Source organism: Capricornis sumatraensis, chromosome 2 (assembly GCF_032405125.1).
Source record: "Capricornis sumatraensis isolate serow.1 chromosome 2, serow.2, whole genome shotgun sequence".
Lineage (NCBI taxonomy): Eukaryota > Metazoa > Chordata > Mammalia > Artiodactyla > Bovidae > Capricornis > Capricornis sumatraensis.
The window spans coordinates 133255132-133274904 of NC_091070.1; the positions used below are offsets into that span (position 1 = coordinate 133255132).

Sequence of the window (19773 nt, forward strand, 5' to 3'; positions counted from 1 at the left end):
AAACAAAAAAAAAAATCCCTGAAAAAAAAGCCTGGGTGCTGGGACAGGGGTTTCACTTAATTATTTTTCTTTGAAATGTATACCTAAACTCAGGTATTATAAAATTGAGATAGACTAAAAATAGTATGGGTTTATTGAAAAAAGTTGGACAGTATGAGAAAATAGACAATGCCAACATTCTCAATATTTATTATTCTCAAATCTTATGATGATAGTAATTCATTTTAGCATGGAAGTGCTCAGATGGAAGGCAAGTTTGACAGGGACTCAGTGGATATCCTAGGTAGTTATTAAGAAGGGATGTTTTATGCGCAGGTCTTTATACAGGGCCAGGAGAACCAAATTCAGCAGAAAATATCTCACTAAGTTAGGTCCAAATATTAATAGGATAAATCTGGGACTAGTGGTCTTACTGCTTGTTTTTGCATATCTTTGACTTAACTTTGATTTGGCACAGTTTTGGCTCTTTGTCCCAACAGTATTCTCCTGGGCATTGCATAGAAATGCCTTTCCCAGTTCAACCTGGGACCACTTAATATGAGGAAGCAATGCAGTGTAAATATTAGGATATTTCTGTTGTGGACACCTCTAACCTTGGCACTGAATCCCGGATCTGGTGCTTAAGATTTGTTTGATCAACTTCCTCGTCTACAAAGTTGAAGTGACAGTAATAATCCCTTTTATAGGCTAAAAAATAATGAAGTAGAGCCCTCTGATTGTTTTTCAGTCATTCAGTATTTACCCTCCATTCTTTAAGAATTTCATTTTGTGGCCAATCTGGATGGAAATTTAAATCCAAGTGCCCTGTCCTTTCCCTAAGTGAGGGACTGGTTCAGACTCAGAGCTTCACAATCAGACTATTTCTTCCAGGACTTGGATTCTTGTGTGGACTGATGCATGAATGAAAAGTAAAACTGGAGCTTATTGGTCCTCAGTTCTCCTCATACATTGCTTCCCTAAGAAATGTGATTTCTGTCACATCAGGGGCAGGTTCTACGTTCTTATCTTTGATTCTGTGAGCTTCTTCATATTCTCCCAATATACTCTTTTGTGCTTGTTAGAGTTGTATTTTTGTTTTTGTTGTTTATTTGTTTTAGTAGCTAAGTCACATCTTACTCTTTTGCGACCCCATGGACTGTAGCCCTTCAGGCTCCTATGTCCATGGGAATTCCAAGGCAAATACACTGGATTTCCTTCTCCAGGGGATCTTCACAACCCAGGGATCAAACCTGCATCTCCTGCACTGGCAGGTGGATTCTTTATCACTGGGCCACCTGGGAAGGTCAGAGCTGGTTTTAGTCATTTGTAAAAAATACATTCTTTAATTATATAAACACCAGAATGATCTCTGGTGTATAGTAGGTGCTTATAGTGTTTGCTGATATTACTATTTTTACAAATGAAATCCTCCCTGGCAGCACTTCTACCAGACTTTCTCTGGCCCTATTAGTCAGAACCAGATATCCAGGACCTAATCATCACTGGGAGGATGGATACAATTATTTAGTTTCTAAATGTGATAAAAATAAAAATCAGTCTATATCTACAGTAAGTCTGCTAAGGTGCCGACATCCCATGACGGGCACTCATATGTCCACCAACTGCTTTCCAGGTACTGTCACAAGACAGCATCTTGGAAGCAAGTACAGTATGTACTTGAGGACATACTTGAGGCAGTATGTACTTGAGGACATAAGTGTTTCAGAGGAAGGAGAGGTCATTGAGCTTCCAAGAGAGGATCCGAGCTGGGCCTTGAAGAACTGTAATACTGGGGTAGGCGGTGAGGAGAAGGAGAAGACATTACAGGCAAAGTATGGAGAGACAGTGTGAGCAAAGGCATGCAAAACATGTTGGGGACAATGAACAGGCCATTTTGGCTGAGGCAGAGATTTTTAATAGGATAATAGTAGTGCATAATGTTTAGGAAGCTGAACTGGAATAAATTTTAAACAAAAAGTCCCATCAATGGTCAAGTTGCCAATATTTCTATTAAAAGAGACCTCAGTAGCATCACCATCGTCTCTATCTGTCTGCAGCACAAAATATTTTTAAACTTTTTCTAGATATAATTTGGAACTGTGGATTAGAGAGTTCTTACCGACCTTCAGAGGGTACATTTTGGGAACCATATGTTTTTAGATAAAATTACTGTATAATCATGACTAAGATTGTCTCACATTGAGTGGCTCAGTGGTAAAGAATCTGCCTGCTAGTGCAGGAGACACGGAGATGTGGGTTCATTCCTTGGGTTTCCTCCCTGAAGGAGGAAATGGCAATCCACTCCAGTACTCCAGCGTTCTCGCCAGGGAAATCCCACAGACAGAGGGCTACAGTCCATGGGGTCACAAAGAGTAGGACATGACTGAGCAACTGCGCACATACATTCCAAAGAACAGGTGTAGAAGGTTCATCAAGTAGCACCTAAAGATGGACTTTTCTTAGGCACTGATTGCGTAAGTTACATAAGACTAATTCTACAAAGAATAAAGGTCTAAGAACAGCTAATACCTTCCAAGGATTTTTAGTGTTTACTTTTCAATAAATACATGCTTTGATGCCAGGCACTAAATGTCCACAGCATAAGAATCTAATCATAATGTTTAAATGGATGCCTATCAGCCCTGAGAACGGCCAAAAAAAAAAAAAAAAAAAAAACCAACCCTATTAAGCTGGTACTTTTCATGGTGATGGTCTCTGCTACCTCGTTAGGAGATGTTTTGTCCTTATTAAGCAGAGGAGGTGGTAGAGTGCGGGTTGGAGGTCCATAAGTGGTGCTTTAGGGGAGGTGATCTGTTGACTTACTGATTAGCTATATACACATCTGGGTTAGATGCTCTCCGCTGGGAAGATATCCTTTATGATGACCTGGTAGTCAGATGGCATAAAAGGCAAATCCAAGCTCTGCAAGACCAATACTGACAGCAACCATGGCAAAGCTTATTCTCCTCACAGGTGAGTCTGTAATTGGTGTGTGTGTGTTAGTTGCTCAGTCGTGTCCAACTCTTTGCAACCCCATGGACTGTAGCCCACCAGGCTCCCCTGTCCATGGAATTCTCCAGGCAAGAATAATGAAGTGGGTTGCCATTTCCTTCTCCAGGGAATCTTCCCTACCCAGGGATCAAACCTGGATCTCCTACATTATAGGTGGATGCTTTACCATCTTAGCTACTAGGGAAGCACGAAGTGAAGGTCACTCAGTCATGTCGGACTCTCTGTGACCCCATGGACTATACAGCTCATGGAATTCTCTAGGCCAGAATACTGGAGTGGGTAGCTGTTCCCTTCTCCAGGGGATCTTCCCAAACCAGGGATCAAACCCAGGTCTCCCACACTGCAGGTGAATTCTTTACCAGTTGAGCCACAAGGGGAGCCCAAGAATATTGGAGTGGGTAGCCTATTCCTTCTCCAGCGGATCTTCCCAACCCAGGAATCGAACTGGGGTCCCCTGCATTGCAGGTGGATTCTTTTTCAACTGAGCTATCAGAGATGTCCCTCTATAACTGGAGATGGAGCCTTATTCTTACCTGATTTCTTTTCTCTCTGGATCTGATAGGCATGAAGTAGTCTTTACACAGAGCTCTACGCTTTTCTATTCCTCTTTCATCATTTCAAATTTCCAAGGGAATCCTGACATGCACGCATATGTCTTCTTCTAATTCTCTTATCTCAATTGACTATGGCAGCACTTCTATCTTCACTGATGCTAGAAGCATGGTCCTGAAAGAAAGGCTAGTTTTCTTCCAGTGCTTGTCTTACTCTCCCATCTCTTGTTGGGTTCTCTTTTCTCTGTTCATCTTCCTGCACCACCTCTTTTTAATTGGCATTATTTTTATTTACATGCTTGTGTTTTTGGTTTTTTTCAGAGATGAAAATCGCTAGGAACTGAGATAAAGTTATGCTAGCTACATTTGTTCTACTCTTTTCAGGATTATTCCATTTTTTATCCCTTACTGTCCTACTATGCTTTTGATATATTATAAAAATATCAGTTAGAAAGTCAATCATTTAAATGGGTTGATTCAGTACATTGTTTAGACACCAGTTGTATCCACGGCTTTTTAGTTGTTCTAGAGTTGAGATTTACAAACTTTTTATAGCTTCGGCTATAAATTTATAAAGCAATCAGATCAAAAATGTTCCTTACACCCTGATGCCACCATCCCGCCCAGAATGAGGACAAGGGGGCAGAGATACAAGATTCATGTTTATCTGACAGCTGATGCCCTCTCCCCATCCCAGTATGGGAGGAAAGCTGGCACCTGCAGCATCCTCTGTCTGCCTCTATCCTTCCCCCCAGAACTGTGGCTGTAAAATCCCCCGGAGACAAGGGGGAGAAGATGAGGCTGATCCTGCCCCTTCCCTTCAGGTTCATTCCAGGATCCTGGCCATTGGCCTTAAGATAAGGGCTGGTCCTGTAGGAGGAAAATTACATTCTTTAAGTGAAAGCTGCTCAATATCACAACTAACCCCCATGGTTTTTTCTGGCTTGGGACCCTGACTTCAGAACCGTGCCCTTCATTCCTTCCCTGGGTTTTCATAGATTTGGCTTCAGTGCTGAGCTAAGTCCTCCAACTGTAAGCAGTTCTGTCAGAATAGCCAGGCCTGGGCTGGCGAGGGAATAGTCCTGGGACTCTCTCCCCCTTACATTTCTATGAATCTGAGATGGGTGGAGGTATGAATGTGACAACCTTGGGCACCTGTGCCAGGAGGTGGCAGCTGTGCTTTTCCTGCAGTGATAAAAGTCTTATATAAGACCGAGCCCAGAGGCTGCCCAGATGGCCAGTGTGTAGGCACGATGGGGAGGATGCTGCTCTGGGCCTGTGAGTCTCCCACTCTTTCTGCTCTTCTTCCTTCCCACATGTCATGGGGTGTCCCTGGGAATGCAGAGAAGGGTGGGCTTCTGTTTTAGTCAAGCTTCTACATGAGTTATTCCCCCATGCCTTGGCCTCTGTGTAGAGGAACTTGGGATCCAGGCCTGAGAATGATGAAATGGGGTCCTGGAAAATACCAGTGATAAATCCAAAAACTCAGAATGACTTTCAGAGATTCTGAAAGTCTCCTGGGTAGCACCAGGTCCTAACTGGGAAGCCCATCTAAGGATGCCTTGTTTCTGAGTTTTGTTTCTTTGTTTGTTTCAGGCTTGGCTGTTCTGCTGCAGGTACAACTAGGTGAGGAGTAACACAACCTCCTAGCCACACTCCAATTTTCCTGATAGTTACTCTTCTTTCCTTCCTTGCTTCTGACTCTGAATTTCCTCCTCCTTTCATGATGTCAGGGCTAGGACCTGTTTCGTGACGTTGGGACTTGAGCTAGCTCCCAGCCTGTTTTGGTTGATCTCAGAAAGCCAGCAATGGGAGGGGGCCTATAGCTCACCTAATCCAGAATAATTCACTTTATAGATGGGAAAACTAAAGCAGAGAGGGCAGAAGTGATTTGTTCTTGATTGTTCAGAATCAGGACTTAAACCTATATTCTGATGCCAAGACTGGTAAGTATTTGTTACCTTTGTAGTTTACACTCTTCTTTGTTTTGTCTTTTTTCCTCTCAAATATCTTCACATTATTTCTAATAACTAGGCACTGGCTGTGGATGTGAACATGACTAAAATCCAGATATGCGGACTCAGGAGACTGGGAAGAGCATGAGCTTTGGAGCAAGACTGCCTGGAAGTAGTGTAGGCACAATCAGTATTTGTGGAATAAATGGATGAATGAATTGGAATTCATCTTAAACTTTCAGCCTTGAGTAGTCCTGAGTCTCACCTGAAAACGAGAATGTTTCCCCCATTAGGCTGTATTGGAATTAAAATTTAAGCAAACCAATTTGCATAAAGCCTCTCAATAAAATATCAGTCACATCATATGCCATCTACAAAAGATATTTGTTTTATTGGTAATGAACTTGAGTAATCTTTGAAATTATGAATTATGCAAGGATCATCATTAACCTTACCACTTGCTGCTATGATCGCAAATTTATTTTATTTTATGTGTAGACTTGAAATGATTTCAAACTTTCTGGGTCAAGAAATAAGCTTAGACCTGTTGACAAAAGTGTCATGACTGCTTAGCTAGGTCTTCCATAAGCAAGGGAAAAGGGTACTGCAGTATCTACCAGGTATCTGCCATGTGACCTCTTAGGGACCCCTTCCCCTTGAGGAGCTCATCAGCAAGTGACACAGACAGTGGAGCCCTGCACCACAATGACCGCCGCTTTCTCTTGCAGGTTCAGCCTACAAGCTAGTGTGCTACTTTACCAACTGGTCTCAGTATCGACCAGAACCAGCCAAGTTCTTCCCCAAGGATGTGGACCCATGTCTGTGCACACATCTGATATACGCTTTTGCCACTATGAATGACAACAAGATTGCTCCCTATGAATGGAATGACATTGATGTCCTGTATCCTGAGTTCCAAGCCCTGAAAGAACAGTCAGTAGGAATTGAATCCAAAGTGAATGGGAATCAGTGAGGGAGAGTGGAGAGCCCAAGTTCTGTCCCTAGTTCATCCCCAAATTTCATAAGATTCTGAAAGGCAATCCTTTGCAGATTTCTGATGGATATGTGATAACCTATGATGTAAAGACTTATGTGGGCAGATGGGAGGAGCACTTGCCATGGGAACTTTAGAGCTTGTACTTGGCTGTTGCCCATTTCTCAGAGACTCAAGAATGGGGATAGAAGAGTTGTTTTCTGTAATATATGTATCCTAAAGCTCACAGAGCTTTCACTTAAATATGTCTCTTGGTTTCTTTCTGCAGCAACAAAGACCTGGTCACTTTACTGGCAGTTGGTGGCTGGAACTTTGGCACTCAGAAGTAAGTCTTTCCATGGCCAGAAAATGAGAGTGGAGGCAAAAGAAAGAAACCCTCAAGCTGGAGTGGGAAAATAAGATCCCAGTGGGGAGGTGAAAATGAATGTTCCAGGGGGAAAGAGGCCAGCTCTTAAGAAGAAACTGCCATGGATGGGAAGGGCTGACTGCAGCAGACCTGGAGAAATAGCAGTAGAATGGGGGAAATGATGGGGAAACACTCAAAAGACAGTAGAGAATGGTGAGTGAGACAGACTGGCTTGGTGACAGAGAAGCACCTGGGCTGCCATAAGACCATGAGCCCTGGGCTGAGTCATAGGCTCTTCTCTGGGGAAGTAGCAAGAAAGGATTGGTAACCTCACAGGGTTTTTGACTCTGAGTTAGAAAAAAGAGACGATGAGGTTAGACTTGACTTGTATGTTGAAAGTTGTCCAAGTCAGTGGTAAACAACTTTTTAAATTATGAAGTTGATGTCTTCCCATGTGCTGTGTGTGCTAAGTCAGTTCAGTCATGTCCCACTCTTTGTGACCTTATGAACTGCAGCCTGCCAGGCTCTTCTGTCCATAGGATTCTCCAGGCAAGAATACTGGAGTGGGTTGCCATGCCGTTTTTCAGGGCATCTTCCTGACCCAGGATCAAACACATGCCTCATGTCTCCTGCACTGGTAGGCGGATTCTTTACAACTAGCACCACCTGGGAAGCCCAATGTCTTCCCATAATTATTTTAAAATTAGACAGCACAAAGTTATTCGACATGAAAAGTAACTTACCCCTCTCTTCTTCCCTCCACAATTTTCCCAAGGTAGCCAGTCATGCTTAAAATGTTGGAGCAAAATGTAATGAGTGTTTTTATTCTCACTCTAATAGCCAAGTGAAACTTCTGGCAGTTACCTATGAGGTAACAAGTTAATTCTCGCATATAGCATTTGACCAATATTTCTTTTCTTTTTTTTTTTTTTAACCTCAAGTCCACTCTGCCAGTAGAATTTTTTCTTATCTTCCTCACAAATCACTTAAATAAGAATATCTTTGCAGGTCAATTCCCCCAAACTCCAGACAATATCTCTACCCTTCACTTTTTAGATTACCCAGTTTGTGCTAGTCAATTTATTTTGATTTAAAAAAAGTATAGCCATTGAATACCAGAACTAAAAACAAAAAGAAAAGCAAAAAGGAGATGAATTAAGGAGGTTGTGATCCAGTTTACAAAGGGTTTACCACAGGCTTTTTATAATCAGGAACTAACCAAGAGGGTTTGAATATGTGTTAATAGACTATAAAATTGCTGACTATGGCAGAGGCACTAATTTTTCTAGATATTAAGTCACCTTCAAATGCAAGACTCACAATATATTCATATATTGGGGGTCAGAAGTGCTTCATTAAATGTATTCACATTTTATAAGTCACATCTTAATTTTGGAAACAGTAAATAGAAAAATAAACATCTTAGGATCAAAGAACTGTGGTGGCTAAACCACTGCCCCTGAAAGATCTCACTAATAAGTAAAATGCACATATACCACTGATCCTATAAACAGAAAAATATTATTCATTGGGTATACTGAATAAAATAAAAATTTAATTATAAAATTTTCTACCAATTATCATTAACAATTTGAATTCACTTAGCTGTAAAAATCCAACAGAAGTTATTATAAAATGCATAATAAAATTGATATTCAAGGGTGTAAGGATGATTTAGGGATCAGTGATGTTAATATAGACAAACTCTCTGCCTAGATTCACCACCATGGTCTCCTCAGCTGCCAACCGAAAAATCTTCATCTGTTCTGTCATCGACTTCCTTCGTCAACATGAATTTGACGGCATTGACTTGGATATTGAATATCCGGGGTCCAGGGGAAGCCCAGCTGAGGACAAACAGCGATTTACCCTCCTGATTAAGGTGGGAATGAAGCACTAGTTCCCTGTCTTTTCGTAGAAAGGCTAGTGCCTTCATGGACTGTCTGTGAGAGTTGCATTTCCCAGGGATAGCAAAGGCTGCTGTCCTCAGAAGCACACTTATGAAAGTGTTTGGGAGTTGTAAGCAATAGAAACAGACTCTTTGGGTAGCTTAAGTCAAAAGAGAATTTACTGGGAGGATATAGGTAACTGAAGGAATCCAATGAAGAAATTCTTTTTTTATTATATGTTTCTGGTAACACAGCATTATAGTTCAACATCTGTGTACATTGCCGAGTGATCACAACCACAATCCAGTTATTAGCCATCATCATGAAGCTGATGTCTTTTATCTGTTTGTCCACCCCCCACTCCCTTCCTCTCTGGTAACCACCAATTCACTCTCTGTATCTATGAATTTGCTTTTGTTTTATTTTATTTGTTTGCTGGGTTTTTTTTTCTCCTCAGATTCCACATATGATTAATGTAATATGGTATTTGTTTTTCTCCCTCTCACTCATTCCACTTACCAAAATACCCTTACCTCTATCCATGTGGTTGCAAATGGCAGGATTTCATTGTTTATTAAGGCTGAGTAGAATTCCTATAACATCTTATGGAAAGATCCAAATGAACTTATAGGACAAACATATATGTATATATATATGTGTGTGTGTGTGTGTGTATGCTAAGTCACTTCAGTTGTGTCTGACTCTGAGACCCTATGGACTGCTGCTTGCCAGGCTCTTCTGTCCATGGGATTCTCCAGGCAAGAATACTGGAGTAGGTTACTATTTCCTTCTCCAGGGGATCTTCCTGACCCAGGGGTTGAACTCGTGTCTGTTGTGTCTTCTCCATTGGCAGGCTTTTTTTTTTTTTTTAACACTAGCGCCACCTGGGAAGCCCTGTCATCTCATATATAGGAAGAGAAACTAATACCCTCCTCCCAGAACTTAGTGCTCATCCCTTCTTTCTTTGTAGCCTAAGAATATGTAAGTATACGTTATGCCTCTTCCTACTGGCCTGTAAGGTTTCTGCAGAAAAATCTAATGATAGCCTTAAGGGATTTCACTTTTAAGTAACAAAATTATTTTTCCCTTTCTGCTTTCCTTAAAGCAGCAGATTCTTTCTTTTTTCATTAAATTTTACCATTTGTATTACGATGTGTCTTGGAGCATGTCTCTTTGGGTTCATTTTATTTTGAACTCTTAGCATCTTGGACTTGGATGTCTATTTCCTTCCCCAGATTAGGAAGTCTTCAGTTGCTATTTCTTCAAATAATTTTATGTACCTTTCTCTTCTACTTCTGGGACTGTATAATGGGAATGCTGTTCTACTTGATATTGTACCAAAGGTTCCTTAAAGTATCTTCACTTTTTAAAATTCTTTGTTCAACCTGCTGCTCTGTGTCAGTGAGTTCCATTACTTTGTCTTTTGGCTCACTGATTTTTATACCTATTCCAATCTGTTGTTGAACACATATAGGGTATTTTGCAGTTCAATTATAACTTCTGTTTAGTTTTTGTGTTTTTAAAAAATATTTTCTAGCTATTTGTTGATGATGTCATTGTGTTCTTCCCTTCTCCTCCCAGGTTCAGTATCTTTATGATCATTTTGTTGAACTCTTTCTCAGGTAGATTGGTTATCTCCATTTCATTTCATTCTTTTTCTGAGATTTTGTCTTCTTCTCTTGACTAGAACATGTCTCCTCATTTTTCCCCTAATTTTCTGTGTTTGTTTTGATGCATTAGATAAAGCAGCTACATCTCCCAGTATTGATGAGTGGCTTTATGTGGGAGATATCCTGTGGGGTTCAGGCGCACTATCCTACCTGGCCACCTGAGCAATGAGCACAAGTCATGTGCCCTCTGTGGGCTGTGTATGTTCTCCTGTTTTGGCAGGGTCACAGCTACGATGACAGCACACCGGTATGCAAGGCTGGCCCTGCAGGATGCCTCTGGGGTCTCACCACAGTGGCTGCTGAATGCTGGTGGTCAGCACTAGGTCTTGAAATGCCATGGTGGCTGCCAGTAACTAGTGGGTGAGCTGGCCCCAAAATGGCTGTGAGACTCATCCACGGTGGCTTCTGGGGGCTTGTGGGCAGGGCAGCCCCTCTAATGGCTGCAAGGTCTGTTTTCAGTGGATGCCAGGTGCTGGGAGATAGGGCTGCACCTCAGAACTGCAGGGGGCCCCTACCCACCAGCGCCCAGCAAGGTTATTTCCTGGCTAACTGTGAGGCACTGCTGAGGCACAGGGGTAGGCAGGACTCTTGGCCATGTGCACCCACAGATTAGATGGAGATTTCCAATGTGATGCCACCAGTGCCATTATTAGTAAGGTGGCTTGAGATGGCAAAAATGGCTCCTACCAGGGTCACAGTTCCTAGGGATCATCCCACTGTTCCTTACTCTCTAGCAGCTGCATCAGGATTACTGAGTGGGGCTCTTTCATCTATCTTCCATATACTTTTCAATCTGGTGATTTTATGTAGGTTTTTGATCAAGTGAAACTGGGCCCTTTAAAAATGAGCTTTCTTTCCCCTGTAGTTCTACAGTTTTCCTGAGAGTATTTCATACTGGTTTTCAAACTTCTTTTTTGGGGGGGAGGGGGAAGGGAGATGCTTTTATCTCCTGAGAAGCAGCTTTGGGATGGTTTGCATGATGTGGAACTTGAAACTTTCATTCCTTAGGGAAAATAAGTATCTTTCTTTTTAAATAAAGATTTATTGGAGTATAGTTGATTTACAATGTCATGTTAATTTCAGGTAACTGTACCTTTGTCACACTTTCAACTGTGGATCACTGTGGCTGGAGTGTGGTTTTTCCTTGGAATGACTATGTATCTGTTTCTTCTACCCATCTCAATGCTGTCTTTTTACCCTTTGTTGAGAATACTATTCATCTGGTTTTCAGGTCCTTTTCAGGGGAATTTTTTTTTATATAGTTGTAGATTTGCTGTGTCCATGAAAGGAGTCAGTTCAGAGTCTTCCTATACTTCCATCTTGAATCTTCTTTTCAAATAAAGTTTTGAATCAGGAAGAAGGAATTTCACTATGTCATTCATTCAACAAGTGTTGTGTGCTTTCCGTGATCGAGACACACTGGATACAGAGCAGTGAGCAAGGTAAACCTGATTCCTGCTCTTGGGATTACAGCATAGTGGAGAATATGGAGCTAAATAAATAAATAAATGTCAATCGTGGTAAGAGCAATGTGATAGCAGCAAAATTAGATGCTCAGGGGAGTCTTCCCAGGGAAGTGACATTTGAGCAGCAATATGAAGTAAAAGGAACCAGGAATACAAAGGATGGGAAGAATTTTCTAAGGATGTGGTAACAGCATTTGCAAAGGCCTAGAGGCAGGAAAGACATTAGCCTTGCTATACACAAATGCTGAGAATAGAGCTTTAAGAGGGATGGTGAATTCACAATAGAGAGGACAGCTCCTAGACCCTCTGCTAGGAATTCCTGATCTTTTCCTGTAGAACTGTCATTAAATGAGACTTAGATTCAAGGACTCCATGTTTGCATCAATTTATTCCAAGTTATACCTTACCAGACTCTATCCCTAAATTTCAGGAGCTATTTTCAGAAATAGGAAATTGGTACAGGCTGGAAACCATCTCAAGAGGTATTCACCATAGGGAATAGATAATGAAGACAACCACTAAAATCCACCCTCTTTTCTCTCTCCAGGAAATGATACAGGCTTTTGAAGAAGAGGCTGAAGAAACAGGAAAACCCAGACTGCTGATCACAGCAGCTGTGTCGGCTGGCAAAGAGACCACTGATACAGGATATGAAATTGCAGAGATTGGAAAGTGAGTGTGATGAGCCTCCCAGGGCCTCCACATCCCAGAGCAGAGATTCCTTAAACATTTTAGTAGAAAGCATTCCCAGTAGTTATGTAAACATAATGTTGAGAAGGTTGGTACCATCAATTGCCAAAAATGTTTGAATATTTAGTGGTTCTGGGATAAGGTGCTGACCCCTTTATATTGTCACTATGGTAGGCTTTAGGGGAAAGAGAAATAAGATTTAAGATCTTGGAAAATCTTTATATGTAACAGCAGTTCTCACTGACAGTTTCTTTTGAAAAGCTGTAAAAGCGAGAAAGCTATTACTGACGAAACAATAGGAGAGCTTTCCACCTGCAGTTCCCATAATCCTAGAGACATGTGTTTCTGAGACACATACTTATATTTCCTTATCTTCTGCTCTGGGTTTGCCCTTAATCTTTCAAGGAAGTAAAGGAGACTTTCTGTCTAGCCTCATGGGAGTCGCAGAAGATAACCAGAGACACCTAGGAAGCCACATTAATGGGATCATATGGATATCTACTTGACATCATGAATTTCCACAGCTATCATTTCTTGCTCTTAAATTTTCTATTAAAAAATGCTCGTGTGTCATGATGCTCAAATTCTCTTGTTCTAGGCTTCTTGATTTCATAAGTGTGATGACCTATGACTTCCATGGTGGCTGGGACCCATGTACAGGACACAATAGTCCTCTGCACGTAGGATCCAAGGATCAAGGCAACATGCGTTATTTCAACTGTGTAAGAAAGAAAACCCCCCAGTCATATGCAGAAGAAAGACAGGGACGAGATTAGGAGTGTTGGTTGTTGGAAGGCTTTCTCTTTGTGGGACAATCAGCTAGACGTTTTTCATCATGTGGGACAAACACTGGTGAGGAATAATGTCTGTGTTGCTTCTGCAGGAATATGCCATGAAGTACTGGAGAGACAATGGGGTCCCTTCAGAGAAGCTCATCATGGGGTTCCCCACCTATGGGAGAACCTTCCGGCTCAGCACTTCTGACACCTCAGTCTGTGCCCCAGTATCTGGAGCAGGGTCATCTGGTCCTTACACACTTGAGGCTGGCTTCTGGGCTTACTATGAGGTAACCACCATGGCTAATTCAGGCTAAAATGCCCTGGGGAAAATTCTTCCACTCTCCAGGTCATCTTGCTATCCTTATGTTCTTGAGATCCTATACCCTGGCAGCTCATAGCTCTGAGCATATAGCCTGTGGAAAGGCAGGTTGATGGCTGAAGAACACTTTTTACTTAAAAAAAAAAAAAATCAATGTGAATTTCCTTTTGGGTTTAGAAGTATATAGGACCATCTTTTCTATAGTTCAAAACTATACTGAATTCTATTACATCCATGTAAATAGATGGAGAAGGATTTCAATAATTTAGTTCAGGGATGGCAAATAATTGGATCTTCTTTCAAATCTGATTTGATTGCATTTACTCAAATCTGAAGCTCTAATACTTGGGCCACCTGATGTGAAGAGCCGACTTATTGGAAAAGACCCTGATGATGGGTAAGATTGAAGACAAAATGAGAAGAGGGCTGGAGAGGATGTGATGGTTAGACAGCCTCACTGACTAAATGGATATGAATTTGAGCAGACTCCAGGAGATAGTGGAGGACAGAGGAGGCTCGCATGCTGCAAGCCATGGGGTTGCGAAAAGTCAGACATGACTAAGTGACTAAACAACAACTACTCAAATCTTGTGTTAAAAATTCAGACTAATAGAATAGTTAGCAGTTTTTGCCAGAGACTCAAAGTGTTTTCAGAAGAATGACCTTAGCACTCATGGTCATTCTTACCATTTCTCAACTAAACTGTGGTTATAGAATCGGAATTTCACTTCTTTGAACCTGGTTTCATAGAAATTGTATCTTTGCTTTATGATACAAAGTCACTTTCTAAAGAAACATGTGAAATTAATGTAGGTATTTCACAATGCCACTTTTCCCATCGCTCTTCCATTTCTTACTATTTTTCCCATCCTTCCTCGTGCAATACATGACATAATCTGTGACATGCTCAACATTGCCTTCTTCCTTCGCTTCATAGATCTGCACATTCCTAAGTGAAGCCACAAATGCCTGGATTGAAGACCAAAAAGTTCCATATGCTTATAAAGACACTGAGTGGGTTGGCTATGACAATATTAAGAGCTACAAATATAAGGTATGAGCAGTGTAAAAAAATGCAATTCTAGCTTCAAATCCTAAGTTCATCATGAGCCCATTTTACTAAGATCTGTGGCTTCAAAGTTATAAATATGTACAAAGTGGAATAAATCAACCTCATTGTGATTTACCTTTCCCTCAAGAGAGAGCAAATGATATGATTAAATATAGATTTAATGATCCAGTGTATAGCATATACTACTATACACTAACATATAGTATAATATTCTAATGTGGTTAAAATTTATTTTCCCAATTTTTGTTCAGAATTAATCTATACTAACTTCCATGAGATGATTATATAAGCCAGGCTTAAGACCAACATTTTCATGGACAGTAATGAAAATTTCCTTTACATTTTTACCTAAATGCTTTACAACCATTACTTAACTTGATTCTACACAATCCAATGAAGTAACAAATAGCCTCTCCAGTTTACAAATGTGTACACTGAGGTTCATAGATGCTGCGACTAATCCAAGGTTTCATAGCTGGAAAATGCAAAGGCAGTAACTGAACATGTTGTCTGGCTCAGAGTCTAGGCTCTTTCCATAACACTGCTCTGTGTGTGCCTCTTTATTGAATCCTGGTCAGGAGAAGGTGGTCAAAATGGAGGAGAAAAAGAGCTATATGGTGCAATGGTTAAGAATCTAGACTTTGGTGTCAGATATACCTGGTCCTCAAGCCCCAAAGGACAGGATGAGTTCCCATAAACCTGTGAAAGAAAAAAATCGACCTAGTAGTTCCTGTAAAGATTAAGCAAGTAATGAACACTAAGATGAAATGTAGCTTAGCCTAGAATACTAGTATCAGTTTAACAGTATATTAAATTAGCTATTTTATATATCTATATAGCTAATTTAATATACTATTAATATACTATAATATACAATTATATTAATTAATACTATTAATATACTATATGTGTATATATATACCTAAGAATTTATACAGAGAAGGCAATGACACTCCATTCCAGTACTCTTGCCTGGAAAATCCCATGGACAGAGGAACCTGGTAGGCTGCAGTCCATGGGGTTGCTAAGAGTCAGACATGACTGAGCAACTTCACTTTCACTTTTCACTTTCATGCATTGGAGAAGGAAATGGCAACCCACTCCAGTGTTCTTTCCTGGAGAATCCCAGGGACGGGGGAGCCTGGTGGGCTGCCGTCTGTGGGGTCGTACAGAGTCAGACATGACTGAAGTGACTTAGCAGCAGCAGCAGGAAGAATTTATTAACTGGAGAAAGAAAACAAGAATGGAGCTGAGATAGCCCATCAAACCTTGAATTCAAAAAGTGCATATCACATTCTTTCATAAAAGAAATATCGACAGGGTTCCAACCCACTTGCATTTTTCTCCCTAATAACACCTTGTCGCCCTGTACTCCAGTTTGTTGTGTAAATGCCATTTGATTTTGGTTGCCAAGTGCTCTCTTCATCCACAGGTTGACTTTCTTAAGGAGAACAATTTTGGTGGGGCCATGGTTTGGGCCATCGACCTGGATGACTTCTTAGGCTCCTTCTGCAATGAGGGCAAATATCCACTCATACGCAAGCTGCAGTCACTGCTGGGCCTGTCCTCAGGTGGGTCACTACTGAGTTCGCCACATTGTTCTAAAGATGATGCAGGTCAAGCTGCAACAATGGCAACTGCTGAGGGACAAGAGTGCATGAGGCAGCCACAGAGCATCTAGACCCGCACATGTGAAAAAGGGACAGGTTCATAGGAAGAAGCTTTTTAGAAATGCATTCTTCAGTCAAAGAGGCCAGTCTAAGTTCAGTAGCTATGTGGGTAAGGTTTTGAATATACCTTATACTTCAGAGATGGGCTTTTCTTCTCAGGAAAACTTTGTCTGGGAGGAAGAATCAGATACCTTCAAAGTGAGTCTGATGTATGTGCTAACATTTTATCTAAAGTAAACTGCATCTCTCAGTTCTGTGCACCATTATCCTAACTTAGAAATAGGCAGGCTGGCTTAGCCACTTCCCACCTGCCTTAAAGGCAAATATTGTCTTTGGCTGCTAGTGTTGAGGGTTGGAAGTAGGTCTTGAAAAAGAATAGGGATAAAGGCTCACATTGCTGACTCAGTAGTGTGTGACTTTTATGTTCCTTGGCTAAGCATCTCTGGAGAAGGCCTAAAGGTGGTGGTAGAGATAAAGAAGTGGAAGATATAGGGTTCCCTATGTCTCTGCTTTCAGGAAATTCACAGAATCATTGTTTGTTTGTTTTCACTGTAAAACCTGTTAAAAGATAATTACAAAAAGATGGGTTCAGGACTTCCCTGGTTGTCCAGTGGTTAAGAATCTGCTTGCCAATCCAGGGAACTCAGGTTTAATCCCTGGTCTGGGAAGATCCCACATACTGCAGGGTGACTAAGCCCATGTGCCACAACTACTGAAACGCACGCACTCTACACGCTGTGCCCTGCAACAGGAGAAGCCCGCTGCAATGAGAAGACAGAGCAGCACAACTAGAGAAAACCCACACGCAACAACAAAGACTCATACAGCCTAAAGAAACAGATATATACAATTACTTTTTTTAAAAGATGGGCTCAAACTATAGAGTGAGGGAGTAAGAGGCAGCAAATTGTGGTGGTGGAGTGTGTTCTAGCAATAGAGTAAAATGAAAAATAAAATGTCTGAATTGCCAGAGGGAGGAAAAAAACAGCAAAAGGGCCATGCTGAAAGGAAGCAAGCAAAAACTAAAGCCTAAGAAACAAAACATAACAAGATGACAAAAATCAAAATACAGCACTTAAGGTTAACAAGATGACAAAAATGCAGGTGTATTACTTATGACAGGAAAATGGGCAGATAAGCCTCCCCTGCTAACACAAGTGTTAATTAGCCTCCCACATAAAATCCTTGATCCAGTCACTACAGGGCTGTGTTCATTCCCCCTGAGTGGAGACAGTAGAAGCCAAGGACTGCCTGGATCACTGCGAGGACTCCAGTGGCCCTGTTTTCCGCTCCTCGTTTCTTGGACATCTGTCCGCTTGTAACATTCTTCCCAGCCACAGCTTGGAACTCTCATGGGGCTCAAGTTCTTGGAGAACAAAGCCAAAATAGGAGGAAGTCTAGAGTTGTTGCTTCTAGGCTCAAAGATAGCTTATGCTGATGCTCTGAAGTGATCTTCTTGTTCTTTCAGAATGCGCTCCATCAGCCACCAAGACTTGGTATCATCAACAAGTGATACCCAGAAGTGAAGGTTTCTGTGCCAACATTGGTGGAGACAGCAGCAGTGGTGGAGAAGGTGGCAGTGAAGGAGATGAAGGTTTCTGCACTGGAAAAGCAGATGGCATTTATAGCGATCCTGAGGACAACACCAAGTTCTACCAGTGCGCAGGAGGCCGGACCTTCTACTTCCAGTGTAACCAAGGTCTGGTGTTTGACCAAACCTGCACATGTTGTAACTGGCCTTCAATTTAAAATGTTGGGAAAACTACTTTGTCTCAGGTTTTCTCATGCTGCATGTCAAATTCCATCTTCCAATACTCCATGTTGTGTATGTATTATATCAGTCTATCTGTCAGTTTGGAAGCCCTACCTTACTAAAGCAGCATTGTGATTAGGTTTCACTCCATTATAACCTAAAAAACCTATAAACACCTTGAACCAAATCCATATGTAAAATAAATATGACACTGCATGTTTTATTTTTTATAATCGTCTGTATTTTTTCTTACGTACTTGTATATATAGCTCAGCATTTCAAGTGACTCGGAAGGTTAATAGAAGCTATTTTTATTGAAATCAAAATTTTATTTTTTATCAAATCAGACTACTGTTTTAGAAAAGGGAGTTTCCTTCCCTGGCAAAAGCCTTGAGAGTGTGAACCAAACAACAGTGTGAAAAAATTCTCTCACTCTTGTCAACACCTCCAAAGAAGGGGCCCAAGACCCTGTGTCAGAAAAATAACAAATGCTAAATTACCACCTCTGAAAAAAGCTGCATTTATATAGATCCAAAGGAGAAAAGAAAGGAATGTGTGTGAGAGAGGTGAGAAAGGTTAATCTTGACTAATTTCAAGTCATAAAAATACTTTTAACATGATAATAAAAATCTTTAAATCATCAGATTAAATGGAGTAAAAGTTTTTAGATTGAGGTGTCTAGGATTATCTTAATATTTTAAGTTGATTTCCAGTGAACTTTCACTATTTTCTTCAGAAGATCTTGTCCCCTAAAGAATGAGGCCTCTCAGCATAGTTTAGTAGGTTTCATCTTCCATTGCCTCGTTCACCAGCTAACGCTTACCATGCGATGGCCTTGAAGAGTACAGCAGGCTATAGTTTTTTGAGGCACTAGCAGCATCTCACTATTTGTTATCCAGACACATGAAGTCTTGCCATCAGGCTAAGTAGGGGACTACCTTGGTAGTCTGGTGATGAAGAATCCACCTTGCAATGCAGGGCACATGGGTTCAATCCCTGGTAGGGGAACTAAGATCCATGTGAGTAACTCACGTTATCCTGTGAGTAACATGCTGTGAGTAACTAAGCCTGTGTGCCGCAACCACTGAGCCTGCATACTCTGGAGCCCATGTGCCACAACTAGAGGGGTCAAGTTCCACAACTACTGAATCCTACATTCTCTGGAGCCCACACGCTACAACTACTGGGTCCACATGCCACAATTAGAGCATCCATGCACCACAAAGAAAGATCCTGCATGACACAATGAAGACCCTCTGTGCCACAACCAGGACCCAACACAGCCAAATAAATAAATAAATAAGAAGGCTGAGCAGGCATAGAAGGACCTTCCCAATACAAGAAGCTAGACTACACTTAATGCCCATTCTGAAGAAACCATACTTGAGTTATTAAGGTTTGTGTTGGAAGTAAAAGGCCTGTATTCCAGGCAATGTCTGGGCTTCCCAGGTGGCTCAGTGGTAAAGAATCCACCTGCCAGCATAGGAGATGCAGGTTCGATCCCTGGATGGGGAAGGTCACCTGGAGAAGGAAATGGCAACCCATTCCAGTACTCTTGCCTGGAAAATTCCATGGACAGAGGATCCCAGTGGGCTACAGTCCATGAGACTGCAAAGAGTGGGAGTGCA

The 19773-nt window shown here is 41.3% G+C and overlaps 1 protein-coding gene across 1 annotated transcript; it reads left to right on the forward strand.

Annotated features, from left to right (window-relative positions):
- The first annotated feature begins 2927 nt into the window (after nt 1-2927).
- Nucleotides 2928-18141, forward strand: LOC138069386 (acidic mammalian chitinase-like). Its single transcript, XM_068960672.1, has 11 exons — nt 2928-2952; nt 5139-5168; nt 6226-6430; nt 6760-6816; nt 8554-8719; nt 12410-12534; nt 13151-13274; nt 13436-13618; nt 14588-14704; nt 16155-16293; nt 17861-18141. The coding sequence occupies exons 1-11, from the start codon at nt 2928-2930 to the stop codon at nt 18139-18141; spliced, it is 1452 nt and encodes a 483-aa protein (XP_068816773.1).
- The last annotated feature ends 1632 nt before the right edge of the window (nt 18142-19773 follow it).